Consider the following 25,204-nt stretch of genomic DNA (forward strand, 5'->3'; position numbering starts at 1 on the left):
AACTTATAAAACCTGAAATCTGCATAAAAAAATGAAAGAAAACAGATGACAGAAGCTCAGAAAATGGATTCTGCCAGTTGAACAGAGAGAAGCGAGATTAAAAAGCAAACAAATGCTAATGCTGTAGTACAGCATATATCCCTCTGTGCTGTATAGCCCATGTATGTGACTGTGACAGGAAGGTGTTACTCTCCAGTGCTGAAAGCATAACTTAGATTTGAGTAAGCTCAAGTATTGGGCCTTAAACTGAATATTTAAGTATTTTTGATCAGAGGATCCTTTAAAGCCAACAGCGCACAGGTGAATACATGATAATTCAGGACCATTAAGTGTGCCAGAACTGAAACTGCTCACAATGAAGTACACTATCATAAATGCAGGCATAAATCAACATTAATAATAACACATTATAAATCAACTCTTACTGTAAATACATTTAGCTGAACATGAAGAAAAATGAAAGGTCTGCATACAGTGAATCTTTCAGGGAATTTATGAAAATTGAGAACTCCTACTGTCTCTGTCTCTAAAGCCATAATGCTCATCTCTCCTGTGCCAAATAGTAACTCTTCTGCCTTCAACCAGTAAGACAAAACTTAGCTAAAAACATATTTTTGAAAGAAAATTTTGTTCTAAGATCTTTGCAGAATGTGATTATGCTTAACTCCTAAAATAAGAATTTTATAAGTAAATTCAGAATTCACCAAAACAGCTCCACGTAAACTAAGCCTTTGTATGATGGTATCTTAATTTGTTCCACTTACACTCAATGTCTAGGTGGCTTACTGCCATATTAGGCAACTATCCATTAAGATAACCCAACTTCTTTAGCAAATGTCACATGAGAATGACAAAATGCTGATGTCATGCCACTACCAGCCTAGGTCAGAGTTGAGTCTAAAGGTGAACGTTCACATCATCCTTCCATTGTCAAAAGCCACCTAGCTGTCATATTTTTGACATCAAAATCCTGTTTCCTAATTCACTAATTAACCAAACATTTTTAGGATAAAGTTTAGAAAATTTGAGGTTCACAGCAGTATTCAAGAATTATTTCAAATTAAAGATGTCTTTTTTTGACCATGACAAACCTCTTCAATAGTTTGAGCCCCCAGTAAGAAAAAGCTTCCACCTCACCTTCACCACTCCATTTTCATGCATGATGACACAGTTGTTGGGATCCTCCGAAAGCTGATATAAAGCCAGAGCTGTAGCTCTATGAACTAATGGATCCTTTGACTTCAAGTAACGTGCTAAAGGAGCCACAGCCTTGGTCTCTCCAAAGGCAACTCTGTTGCTGCCCCACATGCAACAGTGGGCAATGGCCTCTGCTAAGTGACGTCTTAACTTGTTATTGTTCTGAGGAAGGTAAAAACATAACAAATTAAAGTCAACACACAACAAAAAATTCACCAGAAAGCAGAATTGTATTCCCACACATCTTTAAGGCATCCCAATTTAATTGCAGTACAATTAAAACTGGAGAGAGCTGTAAGGCACAGAGCCATTAAAGTCCCTTAATATTCTTTTTATAGCAAGTGCTGTGAATTTTTATATTATTTCAAATGTACTTTTAGACTGACTGGAAATTAGATAAGATAGCAATAAAACGTAAAATATAGCCCCATCAGTGAGATTCTTCTACATGTTTGGATTAATTGTTTTCTCAACCCTTTGTGCTTTTCTCATATAGCAGCTGCACCTCTCAAAGCAACATTCTGCAACAGTAACTATTAAAATGAAGCTTCTCTTCCAAACCAATTTTAGCAGCAGACACAGACTGTTTTGATGTCCAATATACATCCCAAAGAGGAATGATGCTACAGCTCTTCCTTGTAACTGCTGCAAAATCTACTGCTCTTGTCATAACCCTTCAGCTGGGCATAATGCAGTCTGAAGTAAGAAATTCTGACGCTTTTTACGATACCTTTAAATGTTACTTACTGTGTTTGCTAGCTTGGACAACAGAGGAACAACTCCATGATCTGTCATAACAGCTAAGTTTTCTTGATCTTTAGCTATATGTGAAATGGCTGCACATACACTTGTTAAAACTTCTTTATCCTTCGATTTTAGCAAATTGACTATCAGTTCCAAGCCGCCAACAAACGATCGAACCATCTCCCCAGAATTCTAAATGAGAATCAAAAGAAACATAGTTTTAAAATATTCAATCAGTATTTATATGCAAATGTTTAAAAAAGAGAATTGGCATGACATATTCATTCAAAACTGCAGCTATTGCTGTGTTGCCTTCACCAAGGAATATGGCTATTTGGAACTTGGAGCTCTTTTGATTGATGTGTGAGAGTTGCACTGTTTTACATACCACCATACAGCCAGAAATTCAGTGCCTAAATAAAGGTATCTATCATTTTTCATACCGCAGGGTATAAAAATCTCCAGCTGTCACTTTAGAAGGGTGCAAGTCTCACTTATCAGTAATATCAGTGGCCAGATGGGTGCCTTGCACACCTCAGGGCATCTAACACAGCAACAGACACTTTAGGCTCTCAAAGTGTCTCCTGTTTTCTACATTTAGTCTGACAGCTAAGACAAAGGAATGATAATATTATTTTCTTGTATCAATGCCAATGAGTGTTCAGGACTATTTAAGAGGGAAAGTTACACAAGTCATGACAGCAACTGTGGGAGAACCATGGTGCACCTCAGAGTATGAAAAATCAATGTAGAATGTGAATAAAGGACAAAAAAACTACCCTGGAAAAATGTCTAAATTTGCCCATAAAAATGAAATAGAAACAGCATACCTGGATCTTGAATACAGTGGGCAGATCTGGTCAATTTTTCAAAAAGTTATCATAACATTTAAAAAGGTTTAGAGAAAAACAACAAGAATAATCACTGGTAGGGAACTGTTCTGCAGAAGGAATGACTAACCAACTAGAACACTCAAGGTAATAAAAGAAAAAGAAGGAACAGTGTGATATAGATGTACAGAACCTTGAGTAGAGTGGGAAAGGCACACCAGGATCTCTCTTCTAGGAGAAGAATTGGGATCATAAGATGAAATTATAGGTGGCATGTTCAGAATCAAAGTTGTTTTTAAACAATGTACAGTTGAGAAGTTGAAAGTCCTTGGAGTAGGATTGCAGTGGCTCTCAAAAAATTTACATGTTAGGCAAATGCAAAGAAAAAAAAGAAAATACATTAAGGGTTATTCAGTATGAAAGTATTCTCTCTGATTTAGAAATTTCCTGAGCACAGACTTCTTGAAGTGATGTTATGGTGGCACATCTGGAGGTAGCATTGGACAGTCTGGTGTCAAATTCTTATTACATTGGAACAAGTCAAGTGGTCAAATGGCTGGCAGTAACCTCACAGGATAAATTTCAGCTTGTGCTCCGCAGTGATGATAAATGTGCAGGGATGGAAAGAAAGGTCTGCAAGTGGAATTACTTTTATTTGTTTCTTTCAACAGGCCAATAGGAGAATTTTCAATGAAAACTACTAGACTAATTTCAGTTTCTCCTGAAACTCTGTGGACTTCATGTAAGTGCAAACATGGGTTATATGAACTTTCCTAGGGCTAAGGAGTGACCCTGAAGACCAAGCATGGTTTTGATTAAATTTATTTCTTTTGGGGGGCTGATTTATAAACTGAGTAGAGTCCAACTGTATTGTGTTAGTTTTGCTGAGCAAATCCATCAAATCCTGGACTTGGTAAATGAAGATTTCATAAGATGCTGCAGATTCATCTTTTTTTAGTTCTAGGTCTAAATGTCAAACAGAACTCTTAGCTGTGATGTTTCCTTCTCACAGAAAGCAAAAGCAGTGGGCAGGCCCATTGGGAATGGAACATTTTTTGCTACAGGCAGAACAAATCTTGAGACTGGAAGGGAGAGCTTAAAGCCAAACTGTGTAAGGGTGAAAAACAGGAGCCACAGCATGTGGAAAAAGGGCAGCATTCAAGAGTAAACTTAATGCAAAAGTCCTAAAAACCCCCAAAATCAACACATAAAAGAAGTCCTTTTAGAAATTAAAATAGAATCTGAATTCAGAAGAAGGACAATACAGGTTTGTGGCTCAGAAAAGCAGTAGAGAAAGAGAAGGAGGGGTGATGCTCTGCTGCTTTATTACAATGTGAGTTGCATGCAGAGGCAGGTGGGTTTACAGAGGGTTTCCCATGGATACACCTGCATAAATGTTCCTCTGTAATTGCTAGTGTATGCATACCACAATGTAATGCATCTACAGACAATCACCTGAATTAAAACACTGTTTGCTCATATCAGCTTTCATGTTTGTCTTGAAATTTTAAAATTCAACCCAAGGCAATATATAATGGGTTATTGAGAAAGCTTTCTACAGACAAATTTCTTACCTACATGTATTCAAGGGCTAGAAGTTAAATTACCAGACATGTGAGAAGAAAAGAAAATGAAATATTTTATATTTACTTCCAAACTTTGAAGGTCACCACAGCATTACCTTGTGTATAAATATTGCCTCAAGAGATGAGAATTCTTCTGTTCAACAGGTAAATGCAACAGTACAAGGCCCAAGATTTGAAAGGGCCCTGAACATTATTCTGTGTTTCTGCATGGTCCAGATACTTCCATATTCCTGCTTTAGAAAGATGTTCCATGAAGAGATAAAATAGCCTTTATTTCATCCTAATGAACCAATACCAAGATTTTATACCTGTAAATATTTTCTTTCCAGGTGATTATAGCCCTATTTGTTGAATTTCTCTTCTGACAAGCTTATACTTTCCACATTTGGTACTGGAGCACATCCCACTAAAGTCATGGAATAACATATAAACAATTCAGCAGTAAGACAAAGAAAAGAGTTTCAATAATCATCTGTGAAACCAAGTAAACACAAGGACAGAGCTTTCTACCAGTGATGAAAAGCAGAGGGAAACTGCAGAAACCACATGTCAGGGACGTTTCCCAAATGTGACTGTGGGTGTAGTCTGGTGGTCTGTGCAAGACAAAGAGAAAAGCAAAACAGCAAGAAATTTGAAGAACAATGAGCGGAAAGAAGGACCAAAATAAGAGCTTTAAAATCCATTATGTTATGTACAAGATTTCTTTTTTTTCTGAGAAACTTAAGCAACAAAGAAAATGTTTTTCATATCGTTTAAGCAAAACCACACACTTGCTTTGTATAATATATTTCTAAACTGAAATATGTGTATTTATTATATTCAATTGCCATACCTCAATATTTCAAAAAGAATTAATTTGTGCCTGTAATTGCAGAGGCCACAACTGAATTCTTCTGAATCTATGTTCTTTGCATTAATGATCAGGTACTGATCATAGTGTAAAGTAACTTCTGTGATTTTAGTTTTCAAATACTCTCAGGCATTTTTATTTTCATTTCATCTGCTGTTATTAATGTAAGAGAAAAAAAATATATAACGTCTTTGGAAATACTTCTTGACTTTCTATTTCAATTACAAAAAAAATGCAATCTTTAAATTTCACCTTCTAAATTAATTGACAAACAACTTACTTTGTCAGACAACTCAAAAGGTTTGTAATTTCCAGCTATAGATGTGTGTTTAGCTTTCATATTTATCTGTACTATACTTTATCCACGTGTCCCACTTCCTTACCAATTGTAACAAAATCTTATTTATTGGTTGTCCTAACAAGGCTGTTCAGGTAGAATTAGGTAGGGAAAAAACTGTTAAGAAGAAAGCCTAAGAAACTGTCTTCATAAAGAAAAACATTGATAAAATCACTGACAAGCAATACATCACAATTTTATTGTATATATTTGTGTGCACAAAATACGGTAACGATATGGTTTATGGATTATGGTAAGGATAAGCTGAATGCATCTGTTTTAACAATATTTCCTGAACTGACCAAAGTAAGAGGCCAAACACAAAGACATAGAAGTCATAAAAATGTTAAAAAGAAACTGAAAGGGGGAAGAGGGTGTTGTACTAACAGGAGATATCTTCATTTTATATCTTCATAATTATTATACCTTTTAATGCAACAGTTAACCTGAGATGACACATGAGAAAATGTGGATTGTTAAATTATGTTTCAAGTGGCTAAAGAAGAAAGGAAGAGATGACAGAATCTTTCATGACTTCATGTGACCACATCTTCTAAGTAGCGCAGAGTGAAGCTTTTATCCTCAGAAAGTATGAGAAATACTGTTTTAAAGTTGGATTCAAGGGGAGGAGTTTGCAATCTCAAGCAGTAAAACCACACCTATCTGGCATAGATGCTGAGGCCAGAAAAGTTACCTGCAGTGTCAATAAAAGCCTCATCCCCCTACTCTTATTACATACTTGTATCTTGCTGGCCTGCATGACTATCAACAAGATTCAGTTAACTTTCCCTTTTCACTTACATCTATACTGGCTTCAGCCAAGAGCAAAATACTGTGAGACAGACCAGCTTTGCAGTTTTCCTAATCAAGAGCAGAAACTATTATGGAATTTGCAGGACTTGATCTTTGTGATACTTATATAAGGAGAACATTTGGGATTTTTGCGTTTTCTCACCGTCATATTCTATGGTTTTTGTGTTTATTTTCAGTACATAAACAAAGTTCATCAGTCTTAGGCTGAGACATACAGGAAGTTCATAGAAGAACTATTGGCTTCTTTCATAACATAATTTCCATCTTATATCTTCCAAAGTGCAAACTGTTTTCTTTATTTGAAAGATGTAAAGCTAAACATGTTATTACAAAAATATATTGTGTTATCTTTAAAATACACTGCACTTGAAAGATAAAATTTCTCCACTAAAGACAAGTAATATTTCTATATTCACTAAAGACAAATAATATCAGGACACCTTAAAAAGCTTAAGGACTCAAAGCTAATTTGACAAATTGAATTACTTTTGCACAAAGAAGTGAGGGTATGGCTGGGCAAACAAACTTTAGTTATCAAGAGTCACTTTTAAACTACATTTTCTTTAATGAAGGAAACTTTTCCTTTCCATTTGCTATTCCCACTGAGTAACTTCTCATTCTAGTGCACAAATCAATTTAAAGTTCAAAATAAAGAAATGGAAAGAAATTTCTATATTACAGCTGCTTGGTGAAAAAGAAAAACAAAATTTATATAAGAAAGTTATTATTCATTGTTCTTATTAAATAATTCAATGGTAATATTGATAAAATTACTTTATATTTTAAGGCTAATTTTATTCCTGTCTATACAGTTATGGAGGCTTCCACTGTTCCAGAACAGATGAAGAAGTATTTCTAAGATTAAACTACTTCCCTACATCTCACAACTTTTCTTCTGTGAGAAAACGCAATGTATTGGGAAAACAACAGCAGACAGAACAACAACTGACAGAACAAGGGGACACAGTCTCAAGCTACGTCAGGGAAGGTACAGGTTGGATATTAGGAAAAACTTTTTCACTGAAAGAATAATAAAGCACTGGAATTGTCTTCCCAGGGAGGAGGTGGAATCACCATCTCTGGATGTGTTTAAAAAAAGACTGGACATGGCACTTGGTGCTATAGTCTAGTTGAGATGTCAGGGCATAGGTTGGACTTGATGATCTTAGAGGTCTCTTCCAACCTCATGATTCTGTGATTCTGTGATTCTGTGATTCTGTGACAACGAACATGGATTTTTGTGTCCTCTTCACCTTGAAGAAGCAAAAGCAGCAAAGCAGAGTTGCTTTGACATGGTTCCAATGCTACTCTATAGGCTGTAAGAGTACAATTCCTCTTCAGAATTTCTTCCTCTCTCTTCAGGGATTTGATCATCACACACTTGGCAACTGTATTGCTCTTGACACTTTCAAGAAACCAAAGTGAAGTCAATTATCCAAGAATACAGCTCAAGAAGGCATGCAATGCAAGTTCTCTAAAAACGTTAGGGGGAAAATGTCTACCTAGTCACTAATGCAAATTTTAGTCCTGTCATTTTCCTTACTTTTCAGTCTGGCAGGTTATACCTGAAGTTCATTACTGGGCAATTGCCAAAATCCTTTTTTTTTCCCCACATAAGAAGTGAAACAATGAATATCAAAGTCCTTTGATGCCACACTTGTCTCAATTATGTTTGATGCTACAGTTGTCTCAATTATGTTAGATTATTTTGAGGAGCATTTAAGTAATGGATGTGTGAGAAACAACACTGAATAACTAGAAGAAAACATTACTTCAATTGTTTTTGGATTTAAATGAATTCAAATGTGTCTAAGCAAAGTTTTTATAATCATTAATAGGTTTATGAGATAGTCATCACTAATATGTAATTTAATATTGTAGAAGTGCTGACAGCAATATTAGAATGTTTCAAGCATGGTGTAGTTAAACAATCAAGTCAGTGACAACACAAACTAAGAAGTTGCTAAAACAGTAATTGCTTGTCTTTGCATGTCTGGCATGGTTCCAGAAACAGAGTGGGATATAAGAAGGCAATCATATCATGTTGTACCACTCATCATTACAGACCACTGAGAATCTGAACAAGCAGCATGAAGTATAAAATATGTTTTAGTTCAGCCAAAAGTTTCATCATTTGATAAAATGATTGCTTGAAATCTTCTGGTATATATTATGTAGCAAATGAAAGAATGATCTCCACGCTCTTTTCCTGCTTTAAGACCTATGGAGATCCCAGTGGCAAATGAGAGGGTAAAGAGAGGAAAAGAGTGACAAGGACAAAAAGGAAGGGTGGAAAAAAAATCAGAGGAGGATAGCGTTTAAACCTTCTCTAGATTTTCAAAATCCAATCAGTGAATCAGATTTAAAAGTAAAGAAGGTACACAACAAGCTGTTGACTAGCATGTGTAGCTCTTAATAAACTAAGCTACAAGAAAAGCTGGTCAAATATTTTCCAGTGGAACAGTATTCCATCAGAAAATGTTAATGGAATGGAATCAAAATCTTCCATAAGAACACAATGACTTCTTGAAAAGTTTTGACAGAAACCAGGCAGAAAGGCAGGCTAAATAACCAACATGTCTCTTCATCTTTTCTCTTGTCAGCCAGATGGCTGATGAGTAGCCTGCCAGGCTCCTTGGCTTCTAGTTTTCATAGAATCCTTGACTTCTTGCCTGATGGGCTGCCAAACAGCTGGAAATCCAGGTCTCCAGGAGCTCCTAAGCTTTCTGGCTTCTTGTGGTCTCCAAGCTATCAGGCAGCTGCTTTGCATGGAACTCAGGGCCCAAGTCCTCTGCGTGAGGGAGATACTGATACACCCTTTGCTTCCCGGCTTCCACTGCTGTGTGTTTTACAGAAACTGGACTCCTATATTTGTAGACATTAAAGACCCAGGGCAATTTCTATGTCAGTCATTTTAGATCTCCAACGTGTCTGCAGGAGGCCCAAAGAACTCCTGAGAATCAATTCACTTAACAAGGCAGCCAAGAGTCACTGCATGAGCTGGTTCTGTACATACCCTGCAAGCACAGCAGTCACTTGTGGATTCACCAAGCCAGGTCTGGATTCCTGGGCTTCCTAACTCTCTGAGGTCCCTGGTTCTCTGAAAGGCTTCAGAAGCAAGCAAAAAACTCCTTTTTGTCTCTCTTATGGTACACTTTTGATGCTTGTTAATAAAAAATGCTTAAAAATTTGGAAGAACTAAATCCAGATACCAGGGAGTAAAAACTGCATCAAATGAGAGCAAATACAGAGAAGTAGGTATGACAGATGCAAAAAATTCTAATGTCTAGAGAAAACAAATAGAAAAATGGAAAGAGAGCAGTAAGAGCACGAAGTTTGAACCAAGGTTTCTGTGTAAAATTGCAAGAAGCACAGCAAGGCAAACAAAGAAATTGGAAAATGCTGTACATACACAACCAGGGAATTTTGACATTTAAGGCTTAACCCAAGAATGGTACAAAAACAAAAATGCATTGGTAGTACTTAACTAAAATATTCAAAATGTAAAACAAAGGAATAACACCGTGCAGTATGGAGCACAATTATCTTTATACAGTACAGTTTTAAATAAGTAAAATGTGCAATCAAAGCATCTTAATATATTTAAAACAGCAAATGGTTTTACTATTTTTTTAAATATTAGAAGAATTTCCAACTTCAACTACATTTCTTTGTTATTCTTAGAAAAGAAATGCCCTCTGTGGTTTTATACATATGGTTATGTTAAACTTTCCATAACAAGGAAAATCTATGTAAGAATAGGTCATCAGCAACATATTTTCTACCCATAGGTTAACTCTAGGCTGGTTGCTGCAAAACTCACTTCCTCATTATATAATATTGTTGCAGGACTGAACACTAATTGACCTTCAAACATACCCATTTTGTGACCCTTCCCTCTTAAACCTGGTTTCATTTTGGGTTTTTTTGTGTCAGCATGGGCATTCTCTTTCCCCTTATGAAATAAATACACAGACAACTTTAGATGTCTCATCTTTCATCACACCCATGACAGTCTCCTGTAGAACTGAAACCACAATATATCAGAAAAAGGTGAGATGTCATTCCACAAGTAAATTTTAATAAAACAGAGTAACTTTCTCTCTCTTGACTTTCAAACCCTCAGTCGCTGACTCTTTACTTAAATTATTTTGACAGACAAAACACAGCACTGTAAGAGCTACTGAGAAATAATTAACTCTACCCTAGCAGAAACCAGGACAACTCTATACACAGATGGCTTAATGAAGTTCTTTGAGAAAGCCTCACACTTGTAGCTATAATAAGGCTAAAATTGCAACTTGAAAGTTTATATGCAGACACATGGGACAGAAAAACACAATGCCTGATATTGCCATTTGCATTTTAATGTTTGCACCCAAAACTCTACTAAATATGAGGACAGAAAATAACCTCTATAACTTTTTTCCCTTTTCTTTTTTTTTCTCTTTTAATTTATTTGAAGATTCTAGTAGAAAGTTCCTCTGTGAGGAAATAGGAATTTTCATACAGACTCAAGTTGGCAGTGTTCCTTTTATTGGCACAATGCATTTGGGTGATTTTTATAATAGCCCAAATTACATCTTTGTAGAATTTCTCCAAATGTTTATGTTTGGGCTGATGTGTGTTGGGAGAACATTACAAGTACTGTTTTTCAAAGAAGCATCATAACCAAATATTGCTGTTCCAACATCAACAGAGTTGAGTAGACTTCTCTTACTCATTTTTCATAATCATTTGTATTTCTTGGACAGTGCACTTACACTTTGCTACTAGCAATGTGCCTGCAGTAGTAACTTTTCCTTTAGGAAGTAAGGAACTAATTAATAAGAATCTGCTTCTATTAAGATAATTCCTTTAATTCATTTGAAACAAACAATATCACTTCGCTACATCATACTGATAAAATTCTATTCTATGGGAAGTACTCTTAAACAGATTATGGTGAGAGTAAGCATGAAAAAGAAACATGTAATCACATACTACAAAATAACTTCCCTATCAGAATGTTTGATTAGCTTCTAAGATTTTTAAAATACAGAAAATAACCTTTTAGTTGGTAGTAAAATGAAAATATCTGTGCAGAAAAATGGATGCCGCATTACATTGTTACAAAAATTTGTTTATGATACTACTAACAAATTCAATTTCATCTGTGAACCTCTACAACACAGAAGAAAACCATTACAGCTTCCACAAAAGAACACAAAAAGAAAACGGACTCCATTCTCACAGCTATTTGAAACACAGTTTGCAGTCCCAAGTACAGGCTTAGAAAGGCCAGAACACACATAACCCTTTAAAGTCATGTACTTATTGCTGCTTTTGAATCAAGTACTGCATAAAACAAACTGCTCCTCGGAACATCGTGTAAATTGTTGAATAATGTTAACTTTGAACAAAAAAAACCCCAAATTCTCTTCAGATAGAAATAGTTGCTGTACTTCCTCAGTGTGGCTGGAGCTGCTGCTTTATACATATTTCTTTCTATTCAGCGTCAGCGGAAAGGGTATTATTGGTAGGTTTGTTTCAGTGAGCCACTTGGCCTCAGTGTCACACAAAGAACTCTTTGTGGGATCACAGATTAGCATTAGAGCAGGCAGCCAAGAGAGATGAAAGGAGAATAGCTACACTAAGAGTGTACATAGCTTGCACTCATCAAACACCCCAGGGAAAAAATGAAGAAAAAAATCCATGTAATGTATAATTTCAGTAGTTGTCCTCTATTCCCCTAGTTTCTGAAAAAGTGCTTTTAGTGGAAGTTTTAGCAATGTGCAGTTCTACCCTGGCATTTCAAATTGCAGAGTCTTATACATAAGAAGTATTACCTCAGTACTGAGATCAAGTAGTATTTTAAAATTCAGTTATAGCAATATTGTTCAAGAAAGAGGCAGTTATATTTGTATCTTTACAGAGGAGAGATGTTTAGACAGCACCATTAGGCACCAAAATACTTTACTGCATATTTAGAAAAAAAAAAGGATGAAAAGATAATCCAGAATAACCAGCATGTGTGAAAAATTACAAGCAAGCTGCCATTGTAGAAATCATTGGGAAGAAATAAAAAATGCCTGAGTTATAAAAAACAACACCAAATTTTCTCACTATATATCCACATATCTCTATATCTATATATCTGTATCATTGAATCATCTACATAAATTAATAGCAGCCACACAGTGCTCAATCCCAATCAGGAAACTGCCTGCAAAGGATGCCACAGATATCTTGCACTTTGAAGGTATTACTATTCTTTACATAGTCAGGATCTCCAATTCTGTGTGGAAGGATATGTATTTCTGGTATAGTAGAGAAAAGATGCAAATGTTGCATTAAATATAGAAGGAAATCAGAGATGGAAGCAAGTACCATACAAGGATTAAGGTATAAAGTTAGTACACCAGGAAACTTCTAATGGAAAAGATTTATTTTATCATATGTCAATGCTAACAATTCAGAGAGATGACTTGCAGCTTATCCTCTAATTATTTTATCTCTATTTGGATTATTTTATTTCTGTTTGGAAACTGACATGAAATAAATGAATAGCTCAGTCTTCTGTACACAACTGACCTGCACAACCACCACTATTCACAACTGGCACTTTTTGTTGGCAGTCTGAGCAGAAAACCTGAAGATTATATTGGCACTGAGTCTAAAATGTGCTCTAAAACCAAATGATGGTCTCTTGAGAACACAGCTGAAGTAGACCACAGTGGAGAACAACTACAACTACCCATACTATTCATAGCCTGTGAGTAGAAGCTTTCTGTTTTCAGCATTGTCAGCTTTTCATCATGCTTTATTTGGGAACAGTAAGCTTAGGTACTGATAAATATATTTGTCAATACAGAAAACTGTAAAGGCAATAGAGATTATATAATGGGTGCTAAATGGAGGACTATCCACTTTTGAAAAGTAAATACACATGTTTTTTAAGCAGTTAACAGAATAAAATAAAGAGAGTGTAGATAGCAAAGAGCAAAGTATTGCTGGAAAATATCCAAATATAAAAATTATATGAGTATATATATAACAAAACTGTTACTTTAAATACTTTCTTACCTTAGCATTTTCAACACAAGGACAAAGAGCCCAAGCTGCACTTGCTTGAACATCTGGGTTAGGATTTTTCAACAATGACCATAGCAAACGGACTCCATCTAGACTGTCAATTATCCTATTGCAGAAACAGACCAAAAAAGGGAACATTAATTATGGAGTATACGATGTTGAATCTCAAATTATATCAGTTTGTTTGGAACACTGCTCTAAGAAACACTGGCATGATTCTGACATACTGTTTTGCTTTATGCAAGTGCTTGTGTTTTATTGTCAGCTAATCGCCATCAACATACTCAACAAACAGCGCCCACTATAACAGATGGGTGCCAATAACTGATGTAAAGACAGAATGTTTTTTAACTAAATCTCATTAATGTTGTTTATTTTTTCCAGCACTGTCATTCAGAGTGCTTATGGAAGATAAAGTAAGCTACATTATAACCAGAACTCATAAATGTGAAAACAAGCATGTGACTTTTTAATGATCTACATGCAAAGTGAAATCTGAGTTTGAGCATACTGGCTTCTTTCATATAGTAACAAATACTTTCCAAAACAAATATTTATGCCCAAAACTATGTACTTAACTTTTTATTCAGTCTATGCTTAATGTATTTACCTTGCTCTATGACATATTTTAAAAAACTATGTTTCTAATCAAGCATTAGAAATTAAAATGGTCACACTACAGAGCATCCTTTGTTGGGCATGAATAACGTGTAACTTGTTTCCCATATGTTCCTTCCTAAGAAGACCAACACTGAGCACTATGTTATAACTATTTAAACATACTATAATCAAAGTATCTTCATGACTAACTGAAAAAGGAATTAGCATCAGAATCATCTCTACACCATCTGTGTTATGTTTACGTATCGATCAGGCTTGGGGATCATAACTTCACATTAGGCTCCAATGAAAGCCCTAAATAGAAAGAAGGTCAGAGAAAACTTACTAGCCTTTACCAACATGTCTTTTTTCAAAAAACTATGTTAAACTCAAAGCAGATGAGCTGAAGTTGAAGAGAAGCAAGGACACCTTCATTGTCTAACCTCACAAGTAAAAAAATTCCATTGCATATAATGTGTTTCTAGCTTTAATTGTAAATGCAAGAGAATTCAAAACACATTTTTAAGAGAGCTTAAAAACAGCAGGTAAAGCATCTCATTTGTATTCACTATATATGCTTTGCCAGGAAATTTTAAAACTAACTATAAAATTAACTTTGTGTGTAATTCTATCATCATTTGAAGCAGAAAAAATAAACAAGGACATGAAGTCTGTCTAAAATAAGTAAGGACTTTATTCATAACATTTTATGCAAACTGTTTAAACAACTATGTTTTTCAAAATAATACTTTTTGAACAAAGCTATGGATAGGCTAATATCCTTTAAGATTTTTAAGATCTGCCAGTTTCAGTACAGCTTATTTTAGTCACTCATCTCCAAATCAATTGCAAGAAAATCATCAAAGGACAAATTCAGAAGTCCTAACACAACAAAATAAAATAATGGGAGCACAAACTACACAATTACACATATATTTTGACATCGTAATGATGACTTAAGTAAAAGTTTCAAAACAAACTTTTAAGTCCATCCAAACCTCAAACACTTTTAAGCAATTTTAACATCACTTTCCTCTCATTTCAGAAAGTACAAGGAATTTTTTTCCTATATTGGAATTAATTAAAAAAACCTATGAATCTTTCCTCTAGTCAAGCAGAGTACTGATCATTTACCAACATGGGGTATTTCCTCCCAGGAAGGTCTAAATATAAATGACCCAGCTCCAACAAGTATATAAAAATCAAGAGATAGAAGCCAAACACTGAGCTCAGATTTTTCTACCACACTTAAAAAAACAACCTCTAGGCAGATTTATCTTTCTGATTCTTTTAAAGCTTCCTTTTCAATTGGAAGTTTACTTTCATTTTCTTTTCAGTTTTCTGGTCTTCAGTATTTCAAGGTAAACTACCCTCCCTCTACCACTAATTTGCTGAAGAAAAGTTTCTCCTTCTGCTTAAAGACTATGTGTCTTAGATCAACAGAACCCAGCTCAGACTATGTGAAAGTATAGTTCTCTATCCATTCAACATGCATAAAATTAAACTAGGAAACAGCAGAAACAAAACAATAAAACCTCCAAGTCACATTGTTCATCACTGATTACTTGCAGTTTATTACAGTAGATTAACACAACTAAAAATACCTATACATACAGGAATGATGCTCTTAAATTCTCACTCTGGAAGAACTGTAAATGTGTAATCACCATGCAAGAACAAACTTTATTTTCATTTTCCTGAGAACATATATTTGCCAATCTAAAAAGCAGTGCTAAAAAGTTCAATTTTTAAATCTTCCTATGGTTTCACTACACAATCCAGCAGATGAAGAAAATGGGTGCTGAATGAGTGCATTTGCCTTTACAGCAAAGAGAACACTAAAATAAATGGTCCTGAAAAATGTTTCCTCTATAAAAGTGCTTAGACATTAACTTCCTTCCTATATAAAAACTCCTTTTTGAAGCTGACAAAAAATACACATTCAGTTTTCTTTACAAAAACAGAGAGAGGAAAATAGACCTGTAATCTTGAAAATTCTAGCTTTGATAGCATAATGCTAAACAACATTATGATTTTCTTTTTTATATAGTTTTTGTACCTAATTTTCCTCCCACAATGTATTATAATATTATTAGCAGGATGAAGTAATAAAGCTTCTTACCACAATAAATATAAGCAAACGTAAAGCAAAGCAAATGTACTTTGGTTGGCATTCAATTCTGTATTCATCCACAGTTAGAACATTATTCACTCTGTGGCTTCAGTCATTCAAGTAATTTATATTATTGTAATTTGTTGATATTCTGTTGATAAAATTAAACTAAACTAACATTTGGAGCAAGCAATCACTCGTGGGACTGTTAAAAGACAGGTTTTTTAGCAAAAATACAAAACATTTTATTTGAAATCTGAATGTAATCTCATAAAAGCTGCAATAATACAATATTTAGCTGATATAACAGTCTTAAGATCCAAACACTTTATGGAATAGTTGATCTGCTTTTGTATGTATGTGTGTTCAGAATACAATTAATAGTCAAAATCTAAACAGGCATGAAACTCACTACAAAAGTAAAGTTCATTATAAGCCACTTGGTCCTTCACTGTAAATACATAACAATACAGGAATATGTAGAGTTCAAAGGCAAGAGCCCAGGTTCTGAATTGTTGTGTCTCTATTCCTTAGCATAGCCAAGGCATCTCACAGTAGAACTGGGCCATCTCTTCTAATTCAAAGCTCTCTGTCACAGACTGATCTTGTTTGATCACTGATATAATTTAGAATAGATATAATTCAGAATTTTAATTTATAATAGAGTTATTATATAATATAGTTATTATATAATATAGTAATTATAATGATATAATTTAGAATATTATTCTGCTCCTCAAAATAACCAAAAGAAATTGCAATGGCAATTAGAACTGGCTGAAGAGGCACTCCTGTCATGTGCTCCTGTGCTGACCAGACATGATCAGAGCAGAGGTGAAGGGATATTTTCAGCTGCCATCATCACTCCTACTAAAAGGCAGCTCCAAGGTGTAGGACCAAAACACCTTCCTGCTTCCAACACAGAACATATGTATGGTGTACATAGAATAGGTCTTATGAGCAAATAATTTTATGCAATTGAACCCATTCAGAGATTACTGCAATTTTTAGGTTACAGTGAATTGGTATTTGTTCTCTGACCAGTGCAGATTGGTTAAGATAATTTTTTTAAATTACTTTTGTTCTGTGTTCACAGGCAAAAGCTGCCTAATGAAGACTTTTCACATTATTTAAGAATCTCATTATCATTATATCATTGAACATTATGAGCAAGATGTGGCTTGCAATTCTAGAAATTTACTTTGCTTTTTTAAACATATCTGAAATTAGCAAAACTGTTAATCTGAAATAGTACCTCTCTTTCAAGTTAAAACTTAATATTGAACATTTCCAGTAGAAATGTCAACATGAATTGCTTAAACACACACGAGTGCACACAGCCTAGACATCTGTTTGTCATATCTATCATCTTTCTCTGCTAAAATGTTACTTACCAGAACTTTGAGAACTTCAGTTTAATTGCCTGCCAATTTAGACCACAAATACAAATGTAAATAAACAAAGTTATACTGACTCTGTATTGTGCTCACTGGTAAGATTACAGGGTTTAATTCTGTCAGAATGTAATCTCATCTTTTTTGAAACCACAATTTAGCATTTTTCTTAAAACTTTCACTGGTTGCTGCTGACTGCTTTGATAAATAGTATTATATACCAATGACTCAAACTCCATCTGCTTGGCTAAAATAATTGCACGTTTTAGTCTAAGCCCTCAGTCTTGAATGCCAGCGATTCAGTCTATGGATTTTCAAATGGAAAGGGCAAATGAAAATCTATTGTCAGTCAAAGAATAAGCACGAGTCCTTTGTGTTTAGTTAAAGAAATTTAGTAACTTATAAAAAGTTCCTCAAAAAGATAAATATACATTAAAAAAATAAACAGCAACATCTCTGTCAGTGGTGGTACAGCAGACCAAGTATGGAGAACAGCTTCATGCTGTCTACATAAGTGCAAGGAAGCTCAGTCACATGTTGGGTTTTTTGGATAAGTCAAATCATTTTTGGCTGTGAGAGAAGCTGGCTGCTGTTTTTTATTTTAAATAGCTCAATGGAGTCAGTAAGAATCATGTAATTCCTTCAAGTTGCCCTGAAGTAAAGGATTGCTGCAGAAAAGTAACACTAGTTACTTCAGTAGTTGTAAGAGGCACAATGTCAACTAGGCAGAAATAAAATATTTAAAAGACATATAGAACATGTACATTCACCTATGCCTATTAGTCTCTCTTTGTCAGTGCAAGCTTCTTCCATGGAACATAAAATAACAGCACAATATTTCCCTCAGAATTTGACTGCACTGCTTCACAGAATATTCTCAGCTTTTTCTAGTCCATAATGATTATTTCTTATGTTAATCATAAACCTCTTCCTTATATATCTGTCTCATTTACAGAAATTATGTGAGCTCCACTCTTGGTATGCATGGTCTTCACATACCTGCTGCTGCAAGGATAAGCACATTCAAAGTAGAGGCCTGCTAAACTGAGTAGTAAATCTCTAAGTCACACTTTGTTAAACACACTTGCAGCTAATGAAATATAAGAATATATCTGAAAAATCTCAATTCTTATGTGGGCTTAAATTTTACTACATATGAAAGTCAACGATAGCAGAATCCAGAAAAACTATCATAATTTTAAAAGTTTCTATAATGCCAAAGTAAAAAAGTTACACTGTAAACAAAGCTTGTCTGTATCATATAACCAAAAAAAAAATAAACAAAACCAAACCCCAAGCCTCAAGATGGGCCAGACAAATGTGGTAGGAAAAAGACAGTAGAGAACTGATTACCTAGAACCTGTCAAGCCATTCTGAGAAATAAGTGATTATGAAATAAGAAATGTAATAAGGATCCAGCTACATGAATCTGAAAGATCATGAACACCTAAGCATCAACCTGCTGCAACAGAAAATTCTCATCACCTGTATATACTTATAGGCTGCCAGGGGCTTTTCTTGGCTTTTTTCTAGAAGGTAATCTTGGCATATTTCCACACCCTTGTGTCTTTTTGATAAAGAACTTCAGAAAATATTTACAGAAAGAGACAGACCTCCACAGTAGTTTCTAACAAGGCTATTTATTGTTTTAAGCCTCAGTTTTGCAAACAGACAAGAGTCATACTACAGGCTCTATGTGTGTGTGTGTGTGCGTGTATTTCATGTTTTTGGTCTTCTCAAAAAGGAGAGCACTTTGGATGAGGAGACACAATTTCAACTTCTGCTGTACTGATCTGAGAGGAGGAGAAGAGAGAGGAACGGACTTTTTTTTTTCTTTTTCTTTTTTTTTTTTTTTTTTCAGAGAGAGGTGGGGTCAGTGGTGGGAGGGGAGGTTGCTTGTAAGTGCCCTGTGAAGAGGTAGAGCACTCAACTAAGGAAGTAATTTAGACATATGAGCAGTTACACTGCTGTCAATGTTTTAACTAAGCATTACATTTTAAAATTTTGCTGAATTTATTTACACTTAGATGAATCATGCTTTGGTAAAAACATAGCAGCATTATCTTTTCTAGTACTACAAAGCATAGCTAGCACAGTACATCAGGTACATGGCACAGTCATGCTAATAATTTTTGTGTAACATTTTTTTGTAGTACCAAAAAGTATAGTTTCACTTACTTAACTTACTTGCTAATGTTTTGAAATACTTTTAGAAACAGTTCTAAAGTTGAGAATTTCAACAGAGAATGTTTTATATGAACCAAATTCAATATTCGATTCCTTTGTTCGCTCTTTACAAACTCTATAATATAAATGCTGTCCCAAACCTGTACTTTCTCCTTCTTAAAGACAAGACAGACTTTGTTCTATCACAATTTTCAGCGGCAACTTGCTTTTTTGCTTTTTTTTTTTTTTTTGCTTATACTGAACACATTCCAGTATGAAGCAGTCCATGCTGGATACTACAAGTGACAGTTCTGAGTACTGGAGTATGTCTGAGGTTTTATAAATATCAGTTTATGTTTATTGGCATTTAAGTTTCTCAGTATTTGCAATGCTAATTCTCTTAGGTTAATATATTATGCTAAAGGCTGTTTTTTAGTGAGAAATGTCATTAGAATGATTTCATTTATTTATACTTTCATGCTACATGGCTAACTGCTCATACAACCCATGTTTATGGTTGTGTACCATCCAGCCTTTTGCCACTGGGTGACAGCCAAAGCATGAAAACAAAAGCCTTATTCAGGAAAAGAATTCCCTGCACTGCTATATGAATATCAAGTGAATTATGCAAATCAGAACAGGAGGAGCTTAATAAAACTCTCTTTCTGACCTCCTTTATGTATAAGGAGGGAAATATGCTGAGAATCTTGAAGTAAATATCCTTGTAAGAGAACAGTAAGCACAGCAAATGCCGACCTCAACATTTAATTTAACACTTAATCATAAAACTCAATGATCTTCGTAATTTGTACAAATCCACATCACAAAATCAAAGACTGTCTTTTCCTTTGATTTTGCAAAGGAGTAAGAGGGCAGAAAAGGGTCCAAAATTGTCTGAGTTCACAAAAGGAATGATGGAGAGGGACAAAAGAGATATACAAGTAATACTCTACTACTGCAGCACTTTAAAATGGTGGTTGTAACTTTGAATTTCAACTTAAACAAAAATCAATTTACTAAAGGTTTATTTGATTTTTCTCAAAATGCAAAGACTTTACATTCTATATATTTCCTTAATAGTTTTTTTATCTATTTCAAATTTACAGTAGTATGTAACTAACCCACACATTTCTGTAAAAAGCAAAACATATTTTAAATCATAAATAGAAATAGAATTGTCTATATTTGCACCAGAATAACTGAACTGGTTTTCAATATTTAAAATGCTGTGAATATTAATAACTTACGCCATATTTTCAGGATCCATTGCACAACCTCCCACTGCTTTGTTGACATTCACAAGCAGGGCCCGATTAGTTGCAGTCAGTAACTTCACTATAGGTGCAATTCCACCACATCTGCGGATGGCGTCTCGATTTTCTTCCTCTTTGCAGCATTCTCCCAGTGCTCCAATGACATTTATAAGGACCTCTTCAGGCTGATCAGTAAGCAATGTTACCAAAGTTTCTATAGTTTTATATTCCTGAAATCTAAAAGACAGCAATAAATCCAAAGTTGGTATTTTCAGTATGTTACCAATATAAGCTTAATTTTATAATTAAAGTATTATTATAATTGAAGTACAAGTTTTAATTTCTGTATGTAAATCATCTTGCTGAAGAAATCCCAATACAGGTAAACCATTCCAATCAATTATTCTAAGTGTGACATACAGCCTCATGTCTTACTCTAACTTTCTAACTACATTTCTACAGTTTAGCTGTCTAAGAACCTCTTGAGTAGTTTGTTTTTTAACTTGACATGTAGATGCAACAGCAACAAACATCTGAAAAAAACCAGAAGACTGGCAGTTAATGTGCTATCTTTACTTCCAGCACGTTTCCCTGCTATGTTACCAATAACTAGAGTAGTATTGTACCAGCCCATCCTCCACTCTCTGAACCAAAGGATGGCCCTTCCTTTTCACTAAATATAAGCCTTTAGAGAGTTTACCCTGAGCAGTTCTATATTTAGTTTAGGCCTAATACACTGCATTTCCTGATGTCAGAACCACAGTTCTAGTACATTTCCATAGCACAATGTTAGATTCTTTAGAGAGTTTACCCTGAGCAGTTCTAGATTTAGTTTAGGCCTAATACACTGCATTTTCCTGATGTCAGAACCATAGTTCTAGTACATTTCCATAGCACAATGTTAGATTCCAACTTGCAATTAAGAAATAACAGAAATTTGACTTGACTCTTTTATTAACACTTTCCCCATTCTTCGTAGAACTTTTGATACTGAGAATCAAAAATATGGTTTTTAAAATCTTGACAGTCCTATCCTACAAAAAGATGTATGCGAAACCTCAAAAGTTCACCTTTCATAACAGGATTTTTTTCCTCGGTGCTGGAATAATTTTTAAGGATGTAATTTAGTTTTTGGTTTTTGTTTTTGTTTTGTTTTGTTTTGTTTGTTTTGTTTTGGTTTTGTTTTGTTTTTTGTTTGTTTGTTTGTTTTGTTTAAAACTCAGGGAATTCTTAACACTTAACAAATACTGCATCTTCATTTATACATTTTCTGATACACCCTGACAGTTCCATGTGGTAAGTCAAGCTAGATCTAACCTGTATATAATCTAATTATCAGAGAAAGTTTCTCTGAGAGTACTGAGTTCTCATTTGTGCTTTCCTCCCAGCCCCTAGCTTCTGGGAACACCTGCTTGAGCTACAAAAACTATTTTCCAAGAATCAGTTGCTCATGTGGCAACTGATGAGTATTTCTGAGATTTTTATGGCAGAATTAGATGTTAAAATAAAAATTAATCTTTCCAAGATGGATTATCAGCATAAGAATTAAAGTAACTGAGAAATGAGAAACTTTTGTTTTTCATCATTCAAACCTTTGCTTAAAGAGATATTTTCATCTCCTTGTTCACTGTAATTTGGAAATATCCCTACAATTTTTTTTCAAGAGTAAGCATCAACAGCATGAAAAAAGGAGCAAAAAAGCAAATAATTTTTAAAAATAACAAAACAAAACTGATTTTTGCTGGCATTTCATGTTCTTCACAGATGGAACGCTGTGAGCTGGCTGTGCAGTGGGCAGGCTGCTCTCAGACAGAGCTGCTGGCTCTGGCCATCTTGTGTCCAGGAGCAGAACGGCCGCTCCCCCGCCAGCTGCACCGGAGCTGCACAGGCACAGGACAGGCACAGGGACAGGCACAGGGACAGGCACAGGCACAGGCACAGGGACAGGGAAAGGGACAGGCACAGGCACAGGCACAGGCACCTGCCCCGGCTGAGTCAGCACAACATCTCAGCAGCAACCTCCAGGCACAGGAAATACTCTGGAGCACTTCAGAGATAATTAAGTGCCCCTTCAGGAGCCAGCAGGGCTTGTTAGTTCTAGCTTCGTGCCAGACTCAGGCTCATCCTTCCAGATCTACTTAGGTGTTTTCATATTATCCTCACTCCCTCTTCTTCAGTGCCCTCCCATCTTGAGTTTGGACAGGGTTTACTGCTTCAGACTCAGCACTACATAACACGTGAATTCAGCTGGAGCTGCACCGGGCTAGTAACCTTTGTGAGCATCAAGCACTTGCCAAAGATATGTGAGTAGCACAACAAAAATCTGTTTGCAGTTGGACAGAATTATTGGCTACAGCTATACTAATAAATAAAACAGTCTAGGGCTCATTCTCTAGCCCTGAGGACAAGAAGCACAACACAGCATCCATATGGCTAAAATCTCTTATCCTCACAATGCAGGGTGGCCTCACCCATATTCTGCCTAATGGGAACAATCTGTTGCCTGCACCATTCCCAAGGAGGGTCTGGGCATTGTCTGGGAGAGCATTTGCTGGCAAACTGTGTAAGGGACTGTGCTGGCAGTTAGGATTATGGATAATCCTAACATAGAGCCTGAAACCTGAAAGATTTGGCCCTGTTTAGTTTACTAGTACAGAGAGAGCCATTCAGTCTGTCTCATCACTGATTGATCCAAAACCAGGATACCTCTGCACAAACCTAAAGTCCACAGAAAAGGAGGGTACATCCATATGAAAAGTTAGGTTAGTGTGCCATTAAGAATGCAAAAAGCAGTAGGTCAGCAGTAGAGGAAGTAAAGACCATAGGCCTGTATACCAACAGTTTGGGAACTTAATTAGGACAGTAAAAAGCCAGAATGCAAAACATGGAAGTCTTCCTAGTCTTTATCTATCATCATGTGCTTATCCTGCAAGGGTAGCAGGAAGATGTTACCCCTTACTAATACTCTTTCTAACCTTTCTACATGCTCTACATACAGAGCAGCATAATTTCAGCAGGAAACTTAGCACACAGGTAGTGGAGCCAGATTCCTTTTTTTTAAGTAAGATGTATGAATTTGTTATATTAATTTTAGATGAGAGGGTAAAGTGTTCTTGATCATTAAGCTGCTCCATGGAAGGTAGAGAGTGACAACCCCTACTTTCACATTCTCAAATAATTACTCGGAACCCTGAGCAACTAACTGGGTACTGAGAGGTTGCTGGTACCCACAGCAGAACTCTCAGCAGTTAATTCCACTCATTTAGAAGGTGAGTGTCTCCAGACTAAGCTACTTTTCTGAGTCCCTTCTATAGTCAAGAAGAGAGGCACCTAGGCTAGTTATCCTAGACTCCAGTATATTTCTAATACGTACTAGATACCTACCCTACAATTAGATAATTTGGTCTCTGTCCCTCTTGATGTAAAACATCAAAGTGTACTAAGTACTCTCTCTACCATGCAGCAGTGATTCTGGCTTGTAAGCTACAGACAGGAGGGGGGATATCAGATATGGCCCCGTGTCAAATGTTTACTATGTGCTAGTACATCTCCTGACTCAGAGACCTACATCTTAACTAGAGTCACCACTTGTCTCCACTGACTGTTAAGATTCTAGGAATTTAGCACTGTCTCCACTCTACACTGATGAGGTCAGGTGGCAATTTTTACGTTTAAAACCTAAGCTGAAAGCCCGGCTGATTATAACGACTGATTTTGAAGAACTATGACACAACAGTTTTGAAAACAATAGAGGCCCATAAAATCAAAACATGATAATGTAAGAAATGCTTGTAAAATTAAATTGTTACTTTAACACATTTTCTCTACTGATTGCGCATTTCCAGATTGCTCCTGTCACAGCTGCCAAAAGTTGTTTGTTTTCACTTTTATCAAGCAGAACAGACAGTGGCTGTAGACCTTCATGTTTTCTAACCAGGTCACGTATTTCTTCATCTTCTGCACACTGTAAAAAAATATACATATTAAACACACATATTATGGAAAAGTCTGTATGATTATGTCTTCAAAGGCTAGGTGTATTACATTGTAACTAGTAAAAGTTAATAGAGAAGAAAACATAAATGTTGTATTCAAGTATCTGAATATGCTAACTGACTGAGACAGTGACAGTAAACCTCTCCTGTATATGCAGCAATGCTTTTACTGTCACATAGCCCCCTTTAGGAGCAAACAAACAAAAAAACCAAAGCAGCTCTATGTACAGTATGCCTCACCACTCTCCACTG

General features: G+C 35.5%; 1 protein-coding gene across 1 annotated transcript in view; it reads right to left on the reverse strand.

The window, feature by feature from the left end:
• ODAD2 (outer dynein arm docking complex subunit 2) overlaps positions 1-25,204 on the reverse strand; it is a 66,610-nt gene that overhangs the window by 20,995 nt on the left and 20,411 nt on the right. The window contains exons 9-13 of the mRNA XM_039709809.1: positions 24,767-24,921; positions 20,952-21,194; positions 13,423-13,537; positions 1,945-2,133; positions 1,138-1,359 (exon numbers count right to left, since the gene is read on the reverse strand). Coding sequence (XP_039565743.1) covers positions 1,138-1,359; positions 1,945-2,133; positions 13,423-13,537; positions 20,952-21,194; positions 24,767-24,921 — 924 coding nt within the window. The remainder of the gene's footprint in view (positions 1-1,137; positions 1,360-1,944; positions 2,134-13,422; positions 13,538-20,951; positions 21,195-24,766; positions 24,922-25,204) is intronic.

Source organism: Passer montanus, unplaced genomic scaffold, assembly GCF_014805655.1.
Source record: "Passer montanus isolate IOZ18808 unplaced genomic scaffold, ASM1480565v1 scaffold10, whole genome shotgun sequence".
Lineage (NCBI taxonomy): Eukaryota > Metazoa > Chordata > Aves > Passeriformes > Passeridae > Passer > Passer montanus.